Source organism: Zootermopsis nevadensis, unplaced genomic scaffold (genome assembly GCF_977971745.1).
Source record: "Zootermopsis nevadensis isolate Lab colony 2312 unplaced genomic scaffold, Znev_1.0 Znev_ptg000002l, whole genome shotgun sequence".
Classification (NCBI taxonomy): Eukaryota; Metazoa; Arthropoda; class Insecta; order Blattodea; family Termopsidae; genus Zootermopsis; species Zootermopsis nevadensis.
Window position 1 is genome coordinate 8,863,223 of NW_028259134.1, and position 22,744 is coordinate 8,885,966.

Here is a 22,744-nt window from a genome sequence, read left to right on the forward strand (position 1 = left end):
AAGCTCAAAAAGCTGAGGTATTAATATGTACACTAATATTCCTATTTAATTCCGCATATACCAGCAGACAACCATCGATTAGTCTTCCTACCTAGTCCGGTAAACCACCCAAAACCGCATCCTTTCGTGCTTTAGCAGCTTGAAATTTATCGCTATTCCATCGTTTACAAACCCCGGAACTGGCCTCGATGAAAGCCATTTTATAGCTCAACCTCTACAATAAATGCACGGCTCTGGATTAAACTCCAACATCGTATTAAAAGCCTTAAATGGATATTGGGAAATATTTCTGGAATGTACACCACTTTCAGCTGTTTAACTCAACACGGCGAGGCATACCACAGTGCGTCCAACGTCAAGAATTATGGATGTTCGTGCATCCAGGCTGGAAGGATGACGCAACATTAATAATAGAGTATGATGCCTTACGAACTTAACGTCCAACGGCTCCATCCGTGCGGAGACAAATGTTATCTTCTTCCTCACGCGAGCCTGTAATGTGGTAATTTTTCTTCTGTATAAGATGATAGTGAAAGCATCATGCCTTAGTAATTCGTAGGAATGTTTCAAATTTCCTTAGTAACATGTTAATTTAATTAATATTGGCGGCATGAGGCAGACGTAGGGACGAATGTCTTGCAGTTGTTTGAGATTCTGCACTGGTGTGTAATTTATAATTCAGAAGTCATTTGTACCCTAATAACTACAATTGTATTTTAGTGCATGGCCATCACATGGAAAGAAAATTATCTAATCGTGTTAGCTAACTGTATTGATCAATATTTTAGCTGATTCTCAAAATCTTCCGACGTTTTGTACGTTGGGTGACAACCAGCAGGGTTTCAGAGAGCTAAAAGTTGGGATTCTACAGCCAACAGACAATTCATAATCATCATAACATAATCTTCAGTAGCCTCACAGCAAAATAACGAGATGTAAAACTACAAAACATGTCCTGCCCTCGATAGTGAATTAGTAAAAACATTCTGCCTCGTGCGTAGGTAAATTCAATCGTATACATCGCCAATGCGACTAGATTCGTAGCAACGCAACGTCGGCTTTGCCCCATATTTAAATAAAGGACCCTGAGGAAATCAAGTAACAGCTTTACCGAATCCTCCGCCCTTTTCAGTCTCTCGTCCTTCCGTTGTATCCGTCGTAAAACCCTCGTTGTCCCGTGTTCTTATGTCTCCAGCAACAACCCAGGGACCGAGGGGAGACGAGCCAGACGCAAGGCAATGTCGCACAAGTTAATTCCATCGATCTGAAATTCGCGTTCGAGACCTGATTAATCGAATATAAGGGGTAGGCAAAATCAGGTTAGAAAGACATGTTTAAGGTGTCCACTGCCGTCCGTGTAATAGACGAGCGAAGTAAGAAGTCTAGAATGTTATACAGGAATACCTCGGAGATATTGCGGGTTCGGTTCCAGACCACGGCAATAAAGCGAGTCACACGATTTTTTTTTGTTTCCCAGGGCATTTAAAAGTTTTGTTTACACTATACTGTAGTCTATTAGTGTGCAATAGCATTATGCCTAAAAAACATTACGAGAATTACCAAAATGTGACACAGAGACACGAAGTGAGCACATGCTGTTGGAAAAATAGCGCCGAAAGACTTGCTCGACTCAGGGTTGCCACAAACCTTAAAAAAAGCAATATCTGCGAAGCGCAATAAAAAGAGGTATGCCTGTATACGCTCTACAATTTAAAACATACGGTGCGCACAGTACATCGAGTGGGCGGTAGAGACTCCAAGGAAAGCCAACATTCAAGAGGCACAGCTGAAAGGCGAGTGACTTCCTACAAGTTACCACTGGCTTATCAGAAAAATTCACAGAATTGACCAATGCTGAGAATATGGCGTCTACCTAATCCTAATATTACATCGATCATGTAAAGTATCATTACAGAACGTAGCCATTACATTTTCTTGCATTACGTTACGTGATTTGTGGATTACTCCCAGGAGGAATGAGGCACGATGAACTTCTCTCTTTCTCTTCGTCACGGTCTAGAAGCGATAAAAAGGTCGACAAAAGTCATGTACGTCAGGCGATGTAAAGAATGCCACAATACAATGTGTAAAAGTTTAATAATTTCACGTATATAATAATCGACAATTCAGTATTACATTAAGTGAGAGATGATGCTAAATTGCGCTTTATAACAACAATACAACGAGCAAAAACAAAGTTACAATGTCAATTCCTCGCATCGAAAACTTTTCTGGGATCTTAGCAAACCTACAAACTTTACTCCGTCAACGACATGTACATTTAAAAATATAAATGCTCAAAGTAAGAAGATACAAGATACACAATTCGAACAGGCTATAAAAATGTCCAACATGCACGTATCTACAAAACAATCATAGACCTACAGAAAATGATGATATCTGAAAACGGCTGTCTTCTGTGTTGTAGCCAGAAGACAGCCATTTTAGTTCCCACCGCGGTAAGGACCTTAAATACAACATGATCATATTTATATATTATTATTATCCGTCTTCATACAACTTCACAAACTATCTACTCGTCTTAATATTTTAATTATCACACGTTTCGGACCAACGGGACCATCTACAGTATTCATTACACTCCAGAGACCACTGCACTGTTAACAATCACTAAACAAATATTTGCCCTTTTTTTCAATTGAATTGGTGCAGCGGTTTGTGGAGGAAAATTAAGATCTGAAGATGGACCGTAGATCCGAAACATGTCATTATAAATTAAATATTAAAACATGAGTATGGAGTCTTTAAAACTGCGTAAAGGCGGTCGATAATAATATGTAATTTCTTACTAAACCTGACACTCCAATAAAACAGTATTATCTTCCCAGTTATTCAACGTTTCACTATGGGATCAAAATATTTATTGCTTTTCTCCATCAAGAAAACAGTTACAGTCCAAAACAGTAATATTTGTCTCCAAATAAACGAGTGACATTTTTCAGTGTCACTAAAACAACTTACTCACCCACTGCAGTAACATGAGATGCATTGGGTCTCGAATGAGTGTGACGGACGAACAGATACTAACCTGTAAACAACAGAGACATATACTTTAGCCCAATCAAAGCAGACTTAATAGCAGGCTATGTACATGCATGGATCATTTGAAATGCAAACAAAGCCGAAACACAGATTTCACTTATATCTCACGTCACTTAACAATGCAATACGCCCCACCATTCCATCTTCAATCAATGTTGGTCACATGCCAACGATCACATACAAAAACTATGGTACTTGTAAACCAACGAAGCGCCTCTGTTTACGATTTTAATAGTCTAGGACGGGTAGGATATTTTGTATTTAAAATTTTCTAGAAGAATTTATTTACAATGTAGGCCTACTAACTTCCCCATTTAGAATTTACAATAACCTGCAGATATAAATTTCGCATACTTAGGAGGTAAAAGTACAGTATACTACACTTTTATTACCAAATAACAAGTGCTTCGGTTAACACAATACGAAGACACGTTGCCATGTTAAAAATGTAATTATCCTTTCTTGCCAAATTGCGTATATTTAGAAGATAAGGGAGTTTTGACATGAACACGTTAAACTTAAAACTGGGCTAATCTTTCTCCTTAAATATGCTTAGTGAGGGGTGGGGGAGTTGACAATATATGGTTGTGTTAAGAAGTGTGGTAAACTTAATTACGAAATAACATACCAATACAAACTGTTTCCACACTACAAAGGATAAATAATCAAATTTCACTGGCTCAATTTTTGCCACGATGTTTTCAAATACGAGCATATGTAAAAAAAAGTGTTGTTCTATGCTTGATTAAGCGCTACGCCATGAAGATGTATGGAGGAGTGGAGGTACAGTTTCACACATTTCTAACATCGGTACTAGACGCAGGTAAGTGATCAATTTCACGTTCCGACTACGTTACACCTGGAAAAGAACCAGTAAATACAGACTGCACAAAAATGTAGTTTTCAATGACGGAAGCCTACCTTCACGCTCAACTTCCTAAAACAATAAACAACAGCAATTCATAAGAACGCAGTGAGATTTATGGTTCTCATGGCAGCCGAATATAAAAATGACTTCCCTGAAGTACCTCTGAAACGTCAGTCAATTTCTACGCGACTACACAGCGCATCTCCCGAAGAAGACAGTTATCAACATTGCTGTATTCTGGGTTGATACGCCGGGTAGTCTGGTAGATGTTTACCGACGTTTCAGAGAACCTTGCTGCCACCATCATCAGGGTGATTCAACGCACGGACCTCTAAAACGTCGGTAAACATCTACCAGACTACACGGCGCAGGAATCCAGAAGACAGCAAACTTCAGACTCACCGCTGTGAAAACCTCAAAACCCACAAAGACAGTCATCTTCAAAAGAACATAGTTATTAGTTCGTAAACTACGCCACTATCTTCAAAGAGCTCGCTTTCTCATTGAAGATGTGAAACAAGTCTTCATATGGCTGCTACTGTTGGACGACCTATGCGAGATGACAGAACTGTGAATGGCACGGAGACAATTCAACCTATGTCAAGAGAGTGAGACAGCGTTTCTAAATGCTATAGATGACAAGAGTACTTGAAGACATTTGGAAGTCCACAGACCGCAGTACCACACGAAGGAATGTTAGCAAGGTCGTAGGTTAAACGCCACTACCATTCATCTCAGAACTGCATTCGACTACGTGCTTGAGATGTTACCAAGTTGATGACCTCATGTCAGTCTGTCTGTCGTTAAAACAGGTTTTTATGTAACTTCGTCTGAAAGTGTAAAATTCATACGTAATGACTTGAATCATAAGAAAGATTTAAAGAAAAGATTTGCATTTATCACTCGCATAAACACCATTACAAAATCCCACTTAAATAAAAGGGTTTTTCAGACACCGCTAAAATTTCGTCTGAAATAATGGTACAATTATAAACATTAGGCTGGGTTAATCTCTGTCGCATTGTACAGTCGTATCTTCTCATGTACAAATCAAAGCGAACTCCAACTTAAACGACTTTATGAAGCGTCAATTAAAACAATAATGGTTTTAGCTATGTTTTACCAAATGTAACTTATACGAGGGCGGTTCATGTCCCACCCAGAACTTTTAATCTCATGTAAATAACAATGTGGATGGGCGTCATTTCACGGAACGGGACAAGTGTGTGTGTGTGTGTGGGGGGGGGGGAAGAGAGAGAGAGAGAGAGAGAGAGAGAGAGAGAGAGAGTACATGTGCACCGCCTGATATGAAACACGCAATACGATACACTGATACGGTATAGCGAAAACTCTGGGTCAAATCTGAAACATAAATTTGTTACGAAATTTAATATGGGATAGAAACCCATAGGTAGATATACTGACTATATGGAGACCAAGACATTACCGACGGGGCTGTAATTGAGTCAGGTCGGGCCAGGGTGGAAAACCAGTGCTTTTGTGAGTGACGCAATGTAGGCCTGGCACTTCCATTAAAGGAGCGTAGTCAAACATAGGCAAGGGGGCTAAGGTAAGCGGGATATGAGGCCCCACCTACCAAACGCAAGACACGGATGTAAGATCTACAGCTTTCACAGTGACTAACATTAATTACGTCCAAAATATAAACAAAAGCGAAGCTATCGCGCTACGTGTCATGTAGCTCAGGGGGAGAGATTCTATACCTCCTACTCATTCTCAACCTCGGCACTAGATGGGGGTGAGTGGTAGCGTCACGACCCGGCCACGCTTAAGCACCCGGGGAAAAACCCCCGGTACCCACTGGAAGGGAGACTGCCCGTAGTCAGTCACATTACTACATGAGCTACCCAGATCACCAATTATATACCAATTATGTGCCTAGCATAAAAACACAACTTAATAGTTTGTTTAAAATCCGACTTGTTTGTGGCAGAAGTGTTAGGTTATTTAAGTATATGCACTTGGTAAGCTGTTTATCGACCAATTCTGAATTTAAAAGTGCAAACAGGCCTGCATCATGATGTAAATGAGAACGACCTCACATGATGATTTACGTCAATTTAATTCAACCTGGAACCTAATGCCAATTCGCCACGGTGGTTCTAATTTTAGAACTATAACACTAATTAACAAGACTCAAAAAATGCATAGTAGAAGCACACAAAAATGAGCAGTAACGAGGCATATAATATCGAAGTTGTCAACCTGTATCTCCAATCTCACTAATCCTACTTATGGTGTTACACGCGAATAACTGAATGGGGAAGATGATATCGCACAGAGACAGAAAGGGACTCAGGATTCAAAAGAATTATTTTAAAATTCCTACGGAATTCAACATTGGTGAAGCGGGCCCTTGTATGCCACTTTAAATAAATTACGCCCTGTTAATTCCCCTTCCGCTATAAACGTCCGTGAAACATTTTCGCGTTCGTCACCTCTAAACCAGGGATGTCAAACTCCCAGTCCTCTTCAACGTCTTACGCGCCCGGTTAATTTAGCGAATTTCCACCAAGTGGGGCCCAAATGTCCCCAAGTTAATATATTTTCAAGTTTAAAATGCATGTAAAATAGTTACTTTTTTACCGCTCTTTTATATTTCTATTCAATAAAACAAACAAAAAACTGTCTGAATAAAATTCACGATTGTGTGCACTTGTGGGAAAATACAGGAATTAAAAAATTATAACACGCTTAAGCCTGAAAAGTAGGCGATTATGATTTTCACCATCCATGTGATGGTCCCGAAATAGTCACCTCCATTTATGAGTAATTGGGTTAGGTTGGGTTAGGTTAGACCGATCGGATGGGCCAACTGCTACAACATGAAAGGCAGATGAATTTTAAGGGAATAAGATTGCAGGATGTGGATTGGATTTATCTGACTCCGGAGAAGAAATGGTAGCGAGCTCTTGTGAACACAGTAATGAACCTTCGAATTTCATAAGAGGAAGGGACTTCACTAACCGAACGACTATTAGGTGTACAAAAATAACTGCGCTCCAAAGGTTTATGCAAGTTTTCCTTACATCCAAGCACCGTGTCACGAAGTCGCTTACAATATTTCAACAGCTTCATCTCACAGTACACATATAAAAATTACAACTTCCTATATCCAAATTACATTAAAATGAATCCAAATTTAGGACTACGTCAAAACGTTACAGGTATGATAAAAGGCAAATCACTATGCCCAATTTACTTCGAAAATATAATTTTGTTTCGATTTAGTAACAATAACTTATAATACCAAATTTAACAATAACAGGCAAGTGCGACAGGATACATAACTACAAATAGGAAATGAGGTAGCGTGGAAAAAATTTAAGATGTGGGATCTCAGAGAGAGAAACTCACAATTCCATATAGTCCTGCATAATCACACACAAAAAATGAGTTTTAAAAACCCGCCAAAAGGCAAATCAGGAGTATGTGTGAACATCTGGGTTTTTTCTTAAAATTAATTTAGGAAAATAAAAATTATTTACTATAAGCAACACGATGAAGAAAACCGACAAAGCATATCCAAATTTATTGTATACACAAAAACAATATAAATATGGGGACATATTTCATAGCTATAAACATGTAAATTATGCATAGCCTATATTTTAAATCACTACTGCCTTAAAGCCAACTTTCCCGGAAAGATCATACAGTCCCTATGAACGCAATTTGATATACCCACTTCCGGCAAGCTGTATATGAAGACGGGAATTTTCTGAATAATATTAAGTGGGTGGTGGGGTGTGGTAAAGTGAGAGAAGAAATCGAAGCCTGCAGTTAAAGCTGCTATTACGTAGTTCGCTTGAAGTTAATTCAGGAGTGTCTTTGAAATGATCGTATTCTTGCTCTTGGCATACAAAACGGATAGGCCTACTACGCTTTGTTAACGATTTACAGCTGTCACTAACATTCTCTCATGTATGATACGAACTACGCACAAGAAAACAAAGGAAACAACTTATCCTCTGCTTAATTAAGTTATTTTTTTGTACTCTCTTTATACAATAATACCTCAAACGTTTGAACATAAAGCGTTTATCCTTTCCAGACACACGAGATAAAATATAAGCCATGTATTCCGATAAGTAATACGCACTACTTACAAAAGTCTTGCTGAACTGCATGCCCTGCCAAAGCGCTAAAAAATTTCGTGATTTAAATTACTGTTACATGAAACTATTTTGATTTTATCCATGAAATTGACGCAAATACACAGCCCGTGATGAAACGATGTGATATGGCGTACCCAACTAAAAAATCAAGTAAGATTTCAGGTTAACACGGAGACAGGCAGGAAGATGGCTGTCATCAGTGATGTTACACCATGTAGTCTAATTACAATTTACCGAAGTTTCACAGGTACTTGCTGTCACCATCACAAGGCAGCATCGCCCTACACGGCCCAACAACCAAGAAGACATACTCATGCCAACGGACGTAAGAATCTAAAATGTAATCTGCTTTCTCAGTCTTTCGGGAACGGCATGTCGGTCTCAAGAAGCAGGTGCTGTCCGAGCGGTACCACAATACTGACGACACACAATAAGTTACAATAGTGAAAGCATTAACAAGCCTATCGCAGTTTGTTTAATTAAGATGATAGCGGAATGCAACTGCAGTGTTGGTGGAGCCACAATTCACACCCAAGCAAAAGTGCAATCATACAAAAACTCACGCAGTTAGGGTTTGGTTCAAGCGTCTGCAGAGGCCGCGGACAGCAAAGGTATGCAAGTCTCCACACCACCACAGTGAACACCCACCCAGACGTGAACTTACCAGTTTGCAACCGAAGAGTGGAGCTGTTAGTTGTCTAACCGTGCGATGACCCACCCTCAGCCTTTTCGATGCCGCTAAAATTCCATCGTCCGCAATCTCAATAAACCGTTTTTACTTGGGATTGCGCGCTGTTGTATAGCCTGAAATATGTACGGAAAACAGGATCTATATAAATCTTCAAAGATGGATGTTTGTTGCCAATGCGATCAAGAATTGTAATGCCATTAAAGAGCGAGAGACAGAAACCTCGGCACTTCATTTAGCATACTTTGGACATAACAGTGATATATATTTGACAGCAAAGCATCAGAGGAACATCAGTGTATTTCTGGCCAACCTTGCTCGCTCCTTCTTCTAGTCGGCTGTGGCTTCCACTTGGCTTGTAATTGTAATTACGTGCCACATACCGCCACTTCAAACCACGCCGTATACCCACCCACTGCCAGTCACTGCTGAGCCAAGACGCTACCGGGCGTCAACGGGACCAATAGCCAAGTTGGCAGCAAAACCATGTTATGAACCTCCCCACATCACGCTCTGACGCACGTGTGTTCCTTTTATTTACTTTAAGGATTTTATTGCATTTGAATGGCCCAGTGAGTTGGCCAAGTGATGAAGTAAATTTTAACATGGGGCTCCTAACTAAAATAAGATCTCGGGGCTCTAAATGGAGCGAAGCGTCTCCCAACTGCAAGTAACGTGGTTAACACTTTTTTTTGGGTGGGGGGGGGGGCGGTCCATGAACCCTACCTGTGAATGGACTCGGAATTTGGAACCATTTTTGGTGCACTCGCGCCATTTGCTGCCAATTTATAAAGCTACATAGCATTTATAAGATATTGCAAGTCTATTCTGTGAACATACAGCTCAATAAATATTTCTATTAACAGTTAAAGTTAAAAAACTGTGCAATTTATAAAAAATCAAATGATTTCATTCATAGCATACAGAGTGTAACGTCTAACTACTTGTCAATTAAGTATACCTACTTGACTACTTTTTTAATAACAGCTCAAAAAAAGTTGGAGACAAATCGTCATACCACGTACGTAATTCAGACTTTTAAAATCGATCAAGTTCCATATTCTTAGAATATGTTTCACAGTAATCAAACTGCCCGTCTCTATCAGCTCTGTAATAGGTAAATTAAACTAAACTCAGTTTTACTCCTCACAAGTTTAGAAAAAAATCCCAGCAATTAGACGCGAAGATAGAACTTCACTCATCTCATACAATTACTGCCCAATAAGGATTTTGTATCAACAGCCAGATTTGTCACAAACTTGGAGCAGATCATGTCTGTATTCCTTACAGTTACGGTGTGTATTTTGGTAGAAGTTTACCGTCGTTACAGGGGTGCATCTGATCGCCCTGATGATGGAGACAGTATTCACATGTGTAACGTCGACAAACTTCATGACGAAACATCGCACAAGACACACGACGCCGTGGGAATCTGGAATTTCGCAAACAAATAATATCGATCTGGAATGCTAATAAGCCTGCGGCTGGTCCTGTAACTAATCCACGCACACTGAATTCTAAAGCCAAGTGATTTCGCCAGCTGCTGTAGGTTATATCCCAGCAGCAAAGCCTTCATCACACAAGCACTGCATTAAATACAAATGTTTCGAATAAAGTACGTGAACAATTTTTGAAGGAGATGCCACGGGTTACTAAGATGTAATCCCAGATGCAAAGCGAAGAATATTTAACAACAGAAGAATCTGGACAAAATTAAACCGGAAGTATCTCGCACGGCCTCCTTTATATTTTTATGGATAAATTCCTGATATCTAAGTTTGCGGTGTATCAGTTCTCCAGCATCTAAGAAATTCATAAATATGATCTTCAATGTTAGTAACTTCTCGTAGACTACTCGCAGATAAGAATGTCCGACAGGAAACAAAGTCCTTTGTTGATTTAGTTAATTTTCTTCTTCATATTATAAATCCAGTGCACCATCTCTCAATCATCTCATGCATTTTCAGGTAATGCCTGTAGGAATTGCGCATTGGCATTAGTGTTCTGTTGAAGATACACGAAGTATTTGGTTCCACTCTTCGTAACATTTAATAAGAGTTCATCACATGTAAGTAGAGACTTTTAAGTGTTTATGTATTACGAGAGTACCGACTGTAGTGCAAAATAATATATGTAAATTCTGAAGTAATCAAAAACAAGTCTTTACGAACTGTTAATGCCGTTTAAACTGAGCTACTGCCTCGTACACCTTAACATATGTCATTTCAGTTACTGAGGCGAAGTTGCGATGCGTTTCGTTTCACAAACTGCTCAACGTGAATGTCTGATTTATTTTCATATGAGACTTTGCCTGAAAAACACAGACACACAAATATTGAATTAAAACATACATTTTACATACATTACTTTCGTATGTAAGCACACTTTCTCCATAGGCAGGCTTTTAAACCGCGTATACTTAAGTTCGTATAAACTTTATGGGCGATCATGATGGAGGCAGTTAACCACCTCTAAAACATCGGTAAATTTCTACCAGACTATAAGGCGTAACATCCGAAAACGAACGTTATTCTCATGATTTCAACAAGTTATTAAAATGTTCCTACAATCTTTCTATCAACCCCTCCCCCACTTTGATAAGCCGGTAATAAATAGATCAATACCCCAAAACAAAGCCCATGGTGACCTTCGTGAAAATCGCCATTAACAATTACAAACAGTGCCCAACATTTCATCTTGTTGATAACACTTACTAAGGACGTCCCACACTTTTCTCATTAAACAGTAGGGTAATAAACCAAAAACAGCTGGAACTTTCAACAGGTTAGCTGACAATGCGTATTGATCTTAATTCATTCTTTTTAATTCAATACTGATAAAAGCATGATCGAACAATTCAATTTAAAATGTGAACCCCTCGAATTACTTTACGTCGCCATGTAGCCGTAGTACCCCATTAGCAACATACAGGCTACTAAAAATTCTAATTTTATTTAAATATGCCTTTTTGTGCGCGGAAAATTCACAGCGAACTATTTCTACAGTTGTAACAACAAAAATCTACAAGCTCTTGTTTGCATTCTATTCCAAGTGACAAGGCTACACTGGTATTTAAACAATGATGTCACTCACACTTTCACAGTCCCGTGACATTGTCAAGGACTTCGATACACAATTTAACAACATCATCTTTAAAATACAAACAACTCTTCTGCTGTCTTATGTAGCCTACTCATTCCACCAATTTTTCAGGCTTATAAAACTGAATTAAACTATCGTATCTGCAACTTCAAACATTCGCATGGCCTCCATGTTGACAATGACAGAAATGACGTACATCGGCGACTGGTTGGTTTCATTGTAAAGGGCATTCATTCCGAATTTCATGAGAATAGTCCATTAAGATCAGAAGCTGCAACGGCACGGGTAGTTGAAACCATGCGTACAAAGATAAGCTGTTTGCCCTTAATATCCCTTTTCATGCACCATCTACACGAAGCGAACGAAACGTTGGGATGCCCGATGTAAAGTCTGCCAACTGCCCAAAATTTTTCGGCATGATGAACACGCTCATTTAACAGAATGCAATAATTTACTGAACGAAAATAATTTACTGTTGTGCAGCATTACAGTGCTGTCACAGTTAAAACATCAGAAGATCATGCTTCCGCCATGTTGGTGTTCTGAAAGCACGAAATTCATGGCGTTCCGTCAGCTAGCTCATAAGCGGGAGGACACTCGGACAGACGGGTATTATGGGGGGAAAACTATACAGTATACAAGAGTATATTCTACAGGCGCATTCTGCAGAAGGAATTATAAACGGCGTCCAGAACCAAACATGCATAAAACCGTTCACTTTGAGATAATCGACAGAAGTGTATCTCTTCATAAAACTGAATACTCATAATTAGGGTTCGGATGTTTATGACCTAAAAATCCGAGAAATATGCCCCAAAAAAGGCAAAATATGACCTAATTTTATTATGGAAAAATATTCTCTAAAATTTAAAAAAGCGTTTTGTATTTCAATCATGTTATTTATTTATATATGCATGTACAACTATTACTTTACTCGATTTCCTAGCAATTTTAATCAAAAACCTCAGTCGCTTGAAGTTGTAAATGCCTCGTTTTGGATCAGCATCAGATGTTGAGAATACTTGCTCCTATAACAATAAGATAAATTTGAAGGAGCCTTTCGTTAATTACAAATAAATAAATAAACAAAATTCAAAATAATAAGTACCGTTCTTCATTCTCCTTTCTTGGCAGCATTACAATATACGATGTGCATTTTCAAGGTCTCAAATAAAAATCTTCTTAGATTGTCGCACAATATGGTCTTGTAACTTGAGACATCACAAACATGTCATGGCGTTATCGAAAATTACAGTGATAGAGGATTGGTTTACTGTATCAAGAACTAATAAGTCACCAGGGCGGTCAGTAAAGACCGTGCCAATAACGAAATTCGCTACAAATCTGCCGCAGATATCCGTTGTTTCATCAATCGAAACCCAAATCTTATTGTCGCCCACAGTACATGTAATTCTTTTCAGAACGTCTTCATAACAGGCAGGTACACAGGTTTTTGTTAGTGTTGATTCGTCTGGAATTAACTGAGTCGTGTATTTCTCCAAGAAAAATTTTAACTGCTCATTGTTCACTTTGTTCAGTTGGCAGACGCCATCATTTCACACAGGTCCTTTGAAAATTCCGTTGTGTGGTTTGATGGTGAAGGTGTTGCAGTGTTATCTAACAGAAGTCGTTGCTCGCTTTGATGACTGGTTTGTCGGCTCAAATTATTTTTATGTTTTGCGTATCGCAATGTTGTTGCACATTAAATCCCTTACCAGCTGTAACTTTAGCTTCACAAAGTTTACATAACAGAATTGTTCCATCAGATCTAAAATATTCCTCGCCGAAATCTTTGACGAAACCTCTTAACTTCGCACTTTCAGAACACTTCACTTTCGGCATCTTAACTAACTGAAGGATTCACAAGTAAAAATTTTATACCCAAAATATGAATTTTATCCTCGAAATATAAACAAAATATGCATTTTATCCTCAAAATATAATCAAAGTATGAATTTAACTACAAATATGACCCAAAAAATAAAAATGACCTAAATATGCATTTATATGCAAAATAAGAACAGCATAATTGTGATTAGGATAACCCAGTAAGTGTTTAATTTCAGTTTTGAATGAAAATAGAAGTCCCAATAAAAATATGACATGTCATGAACATCCGAACCCTATTCATAATGGTGACTCCGGTGAGATATTACCTCATAACAAACAAACAAACACTGAATTCACATGAACAATTCATTGTTAGCTGATACATGTTAACCTATTCAAATTACGTAAAGAAGTCTTAACTACATAAAGAACGAATAAATAATCAACACTAAGGCCTCTTACTACACACATTAAAATAAAATGTAAAATATCGTATCGAAATATACCACTAATTAACATAAAACATAAATGTTCAACGCAGACCAAATTCAATTAAGATATTAGGTTTTCCTATTTTAAATTGTTGCAGTCTTCTGCTGAAACAACTAAAGAACTGTAGAATGCCAATAAGATTACACCAATAAAATCGAATGTAGAGGTCGCTTAAACCGTTCAATCTAAATGAAAACAAAAACAGCGAAACAATTTTTCGTAAAATTCAATATAAAAATTTAATCCGTTCTGGAGATGTTTCATGCGAACGGACAGACACAAGGGGCGTATTTAATGCTGTCCCACCAGTTTGAGGAACACGGTTAATAAGGAGACCAAGTCAAAATGATGCAAAGGAACAGTGTAAATTAATGCTGTCCCGTTGTTAAATTTAATCACTGGTTACAACGCTCATGCATCCTGCAGTAAGCACCTGTGTGCTAGCAGACATCTGGAAGGCTCAAATCATCGGGCGACATGAGAGCAGCCAAACAAGGAACGTGGTCATTATCACTACGTTCCGGCGACAGCGCTTTACGTGGCCGGAGTACAGAGAAACCGACAGGCCCTACAAACTTGCAGAATTACAGAATTGTACAGCAGCTTACAATTAGATTGGAATACGGAATTGTTCGAACCGCAAAATCTGCCCATGCACAGGATAAAATCTCCCACGTCCTTAGTAGTCTGCAAAATGCGAATTAATTGGATCTAGGTCGTGCCGTAGCTCGGGCTGTTAGTCAACGCTGAGGCCCGGGTTCGCGCCCACGTCAGTCCATGTGGGATTTGCGGTGAACAGTTACAGTGGTGTAGATTATCTCGGAATCATTCCATTTTCTCATATAAGTATCATTCCACAGTTAAATCCGATTTACATTTAACTCTGTCTTCACACCTCCACCATCAAAGTTGTCCCATTGCAAGACTGACAGTATCCCACCTTCTGACTTACGATCTACACGCCCAGCCCACAGTAACCACCCTGATGATAATACTGGAGGGAAAAAAGATGTACAGAATATTTACGTAGTCCTTACTTCATCCCAATACAGCTCTTAGTGCTTTATTCTCTCGAGCCTCATTGTTTATAAACAGTGAAAGTACTAGGTAAAGTTTAATCATTTAGTCAATTCTGGTTGGAAAGCCTGAAGGAAGTGGAAATTTGGAAGATGGGAGGATAATATTAAAATGAATTTGAGGAAAACGTGGTTGGAAGCTGTGCAATGGATTTCTTAGGCTAAGGATAGGGGCAGGTAGCGGGCTCTTGCAAACACGGTAATAAACATCGATGCCCAATACAGGAGAGGGATTTATTCACTAAACTAACCTAACCTAACGCCGTACACCTATGCCAACCTCAAAGTTCCCAAAACCCAATTACACAATTAAAATTATTCACCATCTGGAGGTTTTCCATCGTCTTTGTTTAAAATAAAAACCACGGCGTTTCGGTAACTGGCTCCGTTTCCGTCTTCAGGTGGTACCTACTTAGTGGGGGTCCGTCAGAAAGAACTAGTCCCTATCACTGGACCTTAACTCTTGTATGAAGACGAAAACAGAGCCAGTTTCCGAAACGTCGTGGTTTTTATTTTAAAGACGATGGAAAAAGTCCAGATAGTAAATAATTTTAAGTGTGATCCACCATCGTCAGAACCCTTTAGAATTGAATTACATTTATACAAGCTGATTCAAGAGTCCCTGTACAACTGTATGAACAGAAATAAGCGCCAGCCAGAGTAAACAAGTGCACAAAGACTTGTAAATCAGTCTGTATAAGCCAGTCGAAAACCGTTCCGTGGTCGAGTGGTTAGCACTCCTACTTCATATCCACGGCAGCAGGGTTCAAATCTCATAGCGTTTCGTGGTCTTCTTGCCCGTCCAGGTAAACGCCGGGAAAGTATCTTAAGTTAGGCCAAGACAACTTACTCCCATACATTTATCCAATTTATCATTCGCTAATCATTGTTGGACACTTTTTAATCTCAGCCATGGGTAGCATCGTTAAACAAATAAAAATCAAACGGGAATATTAGTGTATGGCTTATCGTATGTGTTCAATGCATGTCGATGCGCGCGCACATACAAATGGCCTACAATGTTTACATATTTAAGATATATAAAATACGAATAACAGCACATTCCTAAAAAAAACAGTTCATATATCATATAACAGATATTGAATGACATACATAAAGCATTTCAGCTGGAGTACTATAAGTCCTATTAGATAACAGCATGAACAAAGTAGACAGACAAAAAGGATGCGAACTAAATGCACACAGAAGAGAATGAACAGAACGTAAAAGCATTCTACGATATAATTCGCCTTCACACAATCGTCTGAGTTGGCTGCTTGAATGTACATCAGATGAACGTTATACGTAAGCTGTACGGATAAAGGAATAAAATGATACGGTCTGGCCTTCAACCTTCAACAAACCTATCGGTCCAAGAAGTAGGATAGCATAAATATAACCAGAGGAGATGGGGCGGAGAGGACATAATTGTATGTTACTGGTAGAGCCATGCCAGTATCACGTAATACTGTGGCTGGCTGACCCACGGAAATGCATTGAATTTAATAAGACAGACTACATAAAGAATGGTGCATATCTAAACTTTGTGAAGGATGGTCAGTGTTCTAGACCACGTGGTACTTTCAGCGTACTTTCTTTTCTTAAGGGCTGACGGGGGGGGGGGGGGGGAGAGATAGACAAGATATCAAATGACAGTGTTGTGTGTGTGTTTTACTCCAACTTGTAATCCTGCTTACCTGTCTCATATGGACATCAGCCTCCAACTTCTCAATTTTTTTTCTATCCTCAGTTACGAATTCTTTCGTGATTTTTCTCCGTCATTCTTCGCAAATTCTTAGACACCAACCTAAATTGGTCATAAACTTTCCTTCCAGTACGAATTTCATAATTCAGAACCAGCCTCCGATTCGAGTTTGTATTAAGTTATGCAGCTGAGACAATGTCCTTTACTTACAAAGCAGACAAAAATTCCGAACTGTTCAAATAAAACAGAAGAAGAAAGTGGTTATCAGGTATAACTTAATTCGTGTAAAAGTGCAAACAATTCCCATCTACACTACATACTTCAGGCGTTCCTAACAACCCTTAACTATTTGTTTCTTGAATATTATACTACTCATTAGGCCAATCATCTCTGTACGTTTCTGTCCTCAAAATACCAAACCCAACGAAGGATTTTCATGAGCCGTCATATAAACATCACGTCATAAAGTCCACTGCACCTTCGTACTTCAACACGTCAGTCAAGTGAAAGATGAAGCTAGGTATAGTAACGCCATTTAATGCAAGGCTGTGGTAATAGATCCTCGAAACATATGCAACGCGTAAAGGTATTTATTTTCTGGAATGCAAATCAACAGAATGTTACGTGTAGAAAATCTAACTTCGCTTTTCTGTTTCGTGATGACACCAAACAAACTATTCGTATCTATGAAATGTGTACAAAGATATACTAGGAAATACATCAACAGATTCTGCACGAAGCACTTTACTACATCTTAATAGTCACAAACATGACAGCGAGGAAATTTCGGGAAAGTTTCTACGGAATGTAGAAATCACAAATTGTTTCGAGAATTTGCCTACAATGAGAATTGCACACGTGTGTTTTTCAGCGAGATGTGGTTGGTGTTACGGTACAAGTGTAAGAAACCTGGCAGATAATTTGATATAACTATATTTTCTGATACTTGGCTTCGTCCACTGCAAAATCAGTCACTACAGGCATCTGGTGTAAAAACAAGCAACTTTGCAGCCCTTACATACAAAACTGCAAGCTGAATTGTCATGAACAATGGTCAGTTGTATTTCTAGCGTTATTGATCGCCTGATCGCAGAACACAGGTTCTGTGAATCTACTGTAGGAAACTTCAACAAGCATATTGCTAGATACACACTGTTACGAGTAAAACAAATGTTTTTGCATGTGTTACATTCCGTGAGGTTATAAATTTGGCGTTCGAGTAACTTACGATAATGAAAACATACTACTGCGATACAAAGGAATTCTTGTGCGAAACGAAGGTCATTTATAAGAAATAGGAATACACTGTAATCAAATAATTTTATACTTAATAATCTGGTAAAGTTAGACATTCGTAGGGACTGAGTAGTCGCAGTGGTAGGAAAAAACCTGATAAAACTTAATAGAAAATAATAAGTTTCCCTGTTCCTTCGTTTCATAAAGATGCTGACATCAAATTACCTACGAATGAGCAGGGGAGCTCAGACCTTACATTTTCAAATATATTCACGTGAATTTGTGCTACAGAAAGGTATTCTATGCCGCGGTCAAGGGTTTTATGCTTTAAAAATTACTGCCAACTTATTAGCGATAACTTTGCGACGATATGCTTTCAATAACTTCTAGTGTATAGATATTACGAAACAGCGTCACGTTATTTTATTTTGAATGGGTTTATTAATAATTATAAAATAATAAAGATATTTGCATCAGGTATAAAGTGACCAAAAACGGTATCTTGAGATGCTGAAAATTGTGAACAAAATTTCAACAGTAAAGTTATCAAATAACTGGACAAAAATTTATTTTGAAAGACGCGCAGTGGAATCATATGAACTACCGGGTACGTAAAGGATGGTGACCGACAGTCGACGTTGAATCTTGAAAATGTGTTAATTTAAGATGATTTTACTCGTAATTATCCCAAATCTTGGCCAAAGAAGAGGAAAACTACGACAACCTCGATCTTTGACCAGCGGCGTTCCTCTAAATGACGTCATACGCGTTATCTTCCAGGCGTATGATTGTCTGCACCAAGTTACGCAATAAATGTTGGGAGGTGGGCTCGGAAGTAATGTCGATGTTAAAAACGACAGATTAACAGCACTTGAAAAATGCATTTTCTGCTCTCGGAGGGCTTCAACCATAATGGGTTGAACCTCTATTGGTACCCGCAAGTCACCGCCGCATCTGGACTGCCTAACTTTGATTCTTTACCTACAGGTTTTAGCCTTGTTTCCGCTGTTGTTGAAACCCTTGAGCCTCCGCCATATCAGGTCAGAACATCCAGAGCTCAGGAGGACCCGTACTGCCCTCGAGGGGTTTTATCATTAGGTCACTCTCAAGGATTAAGAACCCGTTGGGGCACCTCTAGGAATATTACGCAAATAACTTAGCTACGCTTTATTCCAAATCTAACAGAATTGCCATTACCGTTGTCTTTATAAGACAGACGTTATAAGTTGGAAAAGCGCGAAAAAGGAGGGCTCTTTCTGTAATTCCGTCTTGGGCCAAGAAAACTGCTGGCTGCAGCGCTGAGATAAGCCCGCAGTATAACCAAGCCACAACTGACGTGTCAATATCCTCTAAATTCTGCCGCAGAGTCAAAATGCTTATGTGGATTTCAAGCCAGTCAGACTGGTCTGCGCTCGGTTTGCGTGCCGTGCTCCCTCGTGCCAAGACGCCGGAGTTATCAGCACGCAGACCTCGGATACCCTCCACATCGGACGGCACAAATGGATCGATAGTTGACGTCGCTGGTTGCGGCTATGAGGAAAATGCGTCTAGACTAAGAGACGCTTTGGGCGGAGCTCTGGGCTTAAATCATACAGTGGGCCACTGGGTCAGCAACCTTCATCGTCTGCCGTTCAAAGCAAACTGTGCTAAGAAGGCACTACGAACGCCTGTATCGTATACTGAGAGTGTGCATCCAGCAAACAACATACAATGGCCGGGGAGCTGTATCATACTAGCTTCCTATTGGTCGAGAGGTGAGGAAGTACCGCGGTTCAAACCACGTCCTTCGCAATCCAACTTATCACACCTTTAATCGTCAGATTAAAGCACTGTCACTTGACTGTCTTTCTTATTCGTGTAAGTCTACTTCCACTCCACACACATCTCAAACAGAGCATAGTTCAATTTTCAGCTAGCACACAACAAAAATAGTAGGTTCTCTCTGACTGAGATATCGATGTTTGTCTTCTGACTTGTGACGCCGTGTAGGTAGTAGACAGACCTACCAGAGTTTCGGAGAAACATGCTGCCTCCATCTTCAGCGCTCAATATGGAGGCATAGGTCCTCCGAAATACTGATATCTATTCACAAGTCAAATGGCATCTCAACCCAGAAGACCAGTATCGATGAAATTGTTTGTCAATGAAAGACTTTCGCTCTTTTGGGTGAGTCGAAACCCCTTTACTGTCTAAATGGCACGTGACCACACACTACTAATTCCAAAGCTTAGCTCAAGAGCTTTGGTTTCGGCTCACTTGGCATCACTGTTCATTCTGAATGTTTTCGTGAAGCGATTAGAACGACTGCTCCCACTGTAACTAGACCTTCTACCCGTTATCTTCAGTGCTTCCCCGGAAGCATATGCAGATAGTAAGCACTTCGTCCCTATATTCCACGGTTCATAAAACACAGAAACAAATATGACACGGATCATTCTGCAGGCCTAAATGCAATTTTTATTTTTATATATACAGGATGATTTAAAAGGTTAGAGCCAAACTGAAGGAGCGTATAGAGGGACTCAGAGAGAACAACTTTCGAATAGGAATCCATGTCCTCCGAAGTTATCCTGAGTCAGTCGAGGCCATTGAAGGTAGGGAAGTCTGATAACATACCGCTGAAATAATCGTACTTTGCTATTCTCCTACCATCTTAATTTTGAATCACACGTATCCCGCCAGATTCTACAGAGGCCTCTGGGATGTTTAAATTGTTTGTGAGTTGATAGTGACTGGTGTCTTTTTGTTTTCGTAATCTTTTTACATTCACTGCTACGTCAAATGGAACGATACACTTGTGCAGAGCCCCGGGACATGCACATGTGGAGAACGCCACTTTGAACACCTGTTGTAAATTTGGTTTGTAAGATTACTAATGTAATCCTTGTACATTAATAAAAAAACAATGGGTGGTGGGAGTTCTTTCCCCGGGTGTAAAGTGCGGCCGGGGCGTGATGGTGACCACTCACACCAATCTAGTGGCGAGGTTAAACGTGTGTAGGAGCTATACCACTTATGCCTCTCATGTGTTTGCATGGCGCGTAACGGGATAGCTTTACTTTTGCCTTTAACTGATGAATTTTCATCTGTTAAAGTAAAATAAGTCACTGCTATTTCTAGATTCTTCATGAAAAATTTTAATAAGCTGTATTTTATATTACGCATCTACACCGTAGGCAAGCTCAACTTTATAGTGAGAGGTTAAAAATAAGTATCAGTGGGTGGAAGGATTTCAGGCCTTACCTAGGGGCACAAATGCCTGTTACAGAGGCATGATATGGACGAATGAAGTAGGTCTATTCACATTATAGTTACTTCTCGTATTAAATAAAACGTCTTTGACAAAAACAATTTACCTCATATTATGAAAACTGTATGCGTTCTTTGCAATAAGTGTACAAAATGAACTCAATATGGTCGCAAATTTGGTTTCGAAATTTATAGAAAGTATACAATTACAGTTGCTACATCGGAGAACTGATTTTCGTTCCGTGCCGATCTACTGTAAACCAAACTCAATTTGTCTTAAAAGCGGTCTCTCGTACAAAACCAACTGTGAAATTTTGCGTCAAAGATTTGAAACCCCGTAAAAAGATGTCAGTTTGGTGTCTGTAGAGCAGCTAACACGCCGTAAAAGCAGACTCCAAGCCCACAATACATCCCAACTTCCTGGCCACAATGAACCTACCTGTGAACAGTTACCAGCAGCTTTATAAATTAGCTTCAAGGTGACATTTAAAATTCCAGTGGACCTAGCAGACAACCAGATGGTAAATTCAAAGTTCACAAAGAATCGCAAAAATTTGTGTAATTACAATAAAATAAATGTCATTGCATTAGAAGCCTCTAGACAAATTTTAAAATATCATTTATCATCGTCAAATGAATGAACAATTTCAAGACGCGTATGGTTAGCAAGGACTCAAGCTTTGAAAGTATTGGGCTAACTCCATTTATCACTGCAAAACATTAGTACAAGTTAAATTATCTGTTAACAATGAGACCGGGCCCACATCACTGATAGAATATTTACAACTGTACTTATATTGTGCATACGGAAGTTTGCAGAAACCAGGTAGAACATCTACGAACAACTCTGCATTGGCGAAGGCACGTGTTACATCTCCCGAGAGAATTCAAAAACAAGCATCTTATACGATAGTAGTCTGCTTGCTGTAGCGAAGCAGGCAGGTGAGGTCAAGTTCAGGTCAGGTCAAGGAAAGAAAAACTGAGACATGAGTTGTTGTTTTTTTTTTGTTGTTTTTTTTAAAGAAAACGAGGGAACACTCCTGCTCTGCTACTCGCGTAATACAGATTTACTGCTAGCCCTGCTTAAGATAAGCCCACAGACAGACCAGCCTTGTGTGACCAGCACGTGAAGAGAAAACAACACACACAGCTGGCAATACACTTATATTTCACATTCTATGCAGAAGAACGCACACACTTTCATGGGATATAAATTGGTCCCGGTCTTCGAGGTGTAAAGATAAAGATTCCTACAAAATCATACCGGAAACGTATTTTCTTGCTTGTAAGTTTTCG

At 39.3% G+C, this 22,744-nt stretch overlaps 1 protein-coding gene across 33 annotated transcripts in view; it reads right to left on the reverse strand.

Moving 5' to 3' along the window:
• mbl (splicing regulator muscleblind) overlaps window positions 1-22,744 on the reverse strand; it is a 547,255-nt gene that overhangs the window by 122,437 nt on the left and 402,074 nt on the right. For 10 of the 33 annotated variants that reach the window (XM_087349109.1, XM_087349035.1, XM_087349033.1 and 7 more), the window contains exon 3: window positions 2,987-3,049. The exons of 20 other annotated variants lie outside the window; for them this stretch is intronic. In XM_087349109.1, the coding sequence (XP_087205235.1) occupies window positions 2,987-3,049 (63 nt within the window). Of the gene's footprint in view, window positions 1-2,986; window positions 3,050-8,734; window positions 8,875-22,744 lie in introns of all 33 variants that reach the window. 3 more of the 33 variants (XM_087349099.1, XM_087349091.1, XM_087349125.1) reach the window with 2 other exon arrangements.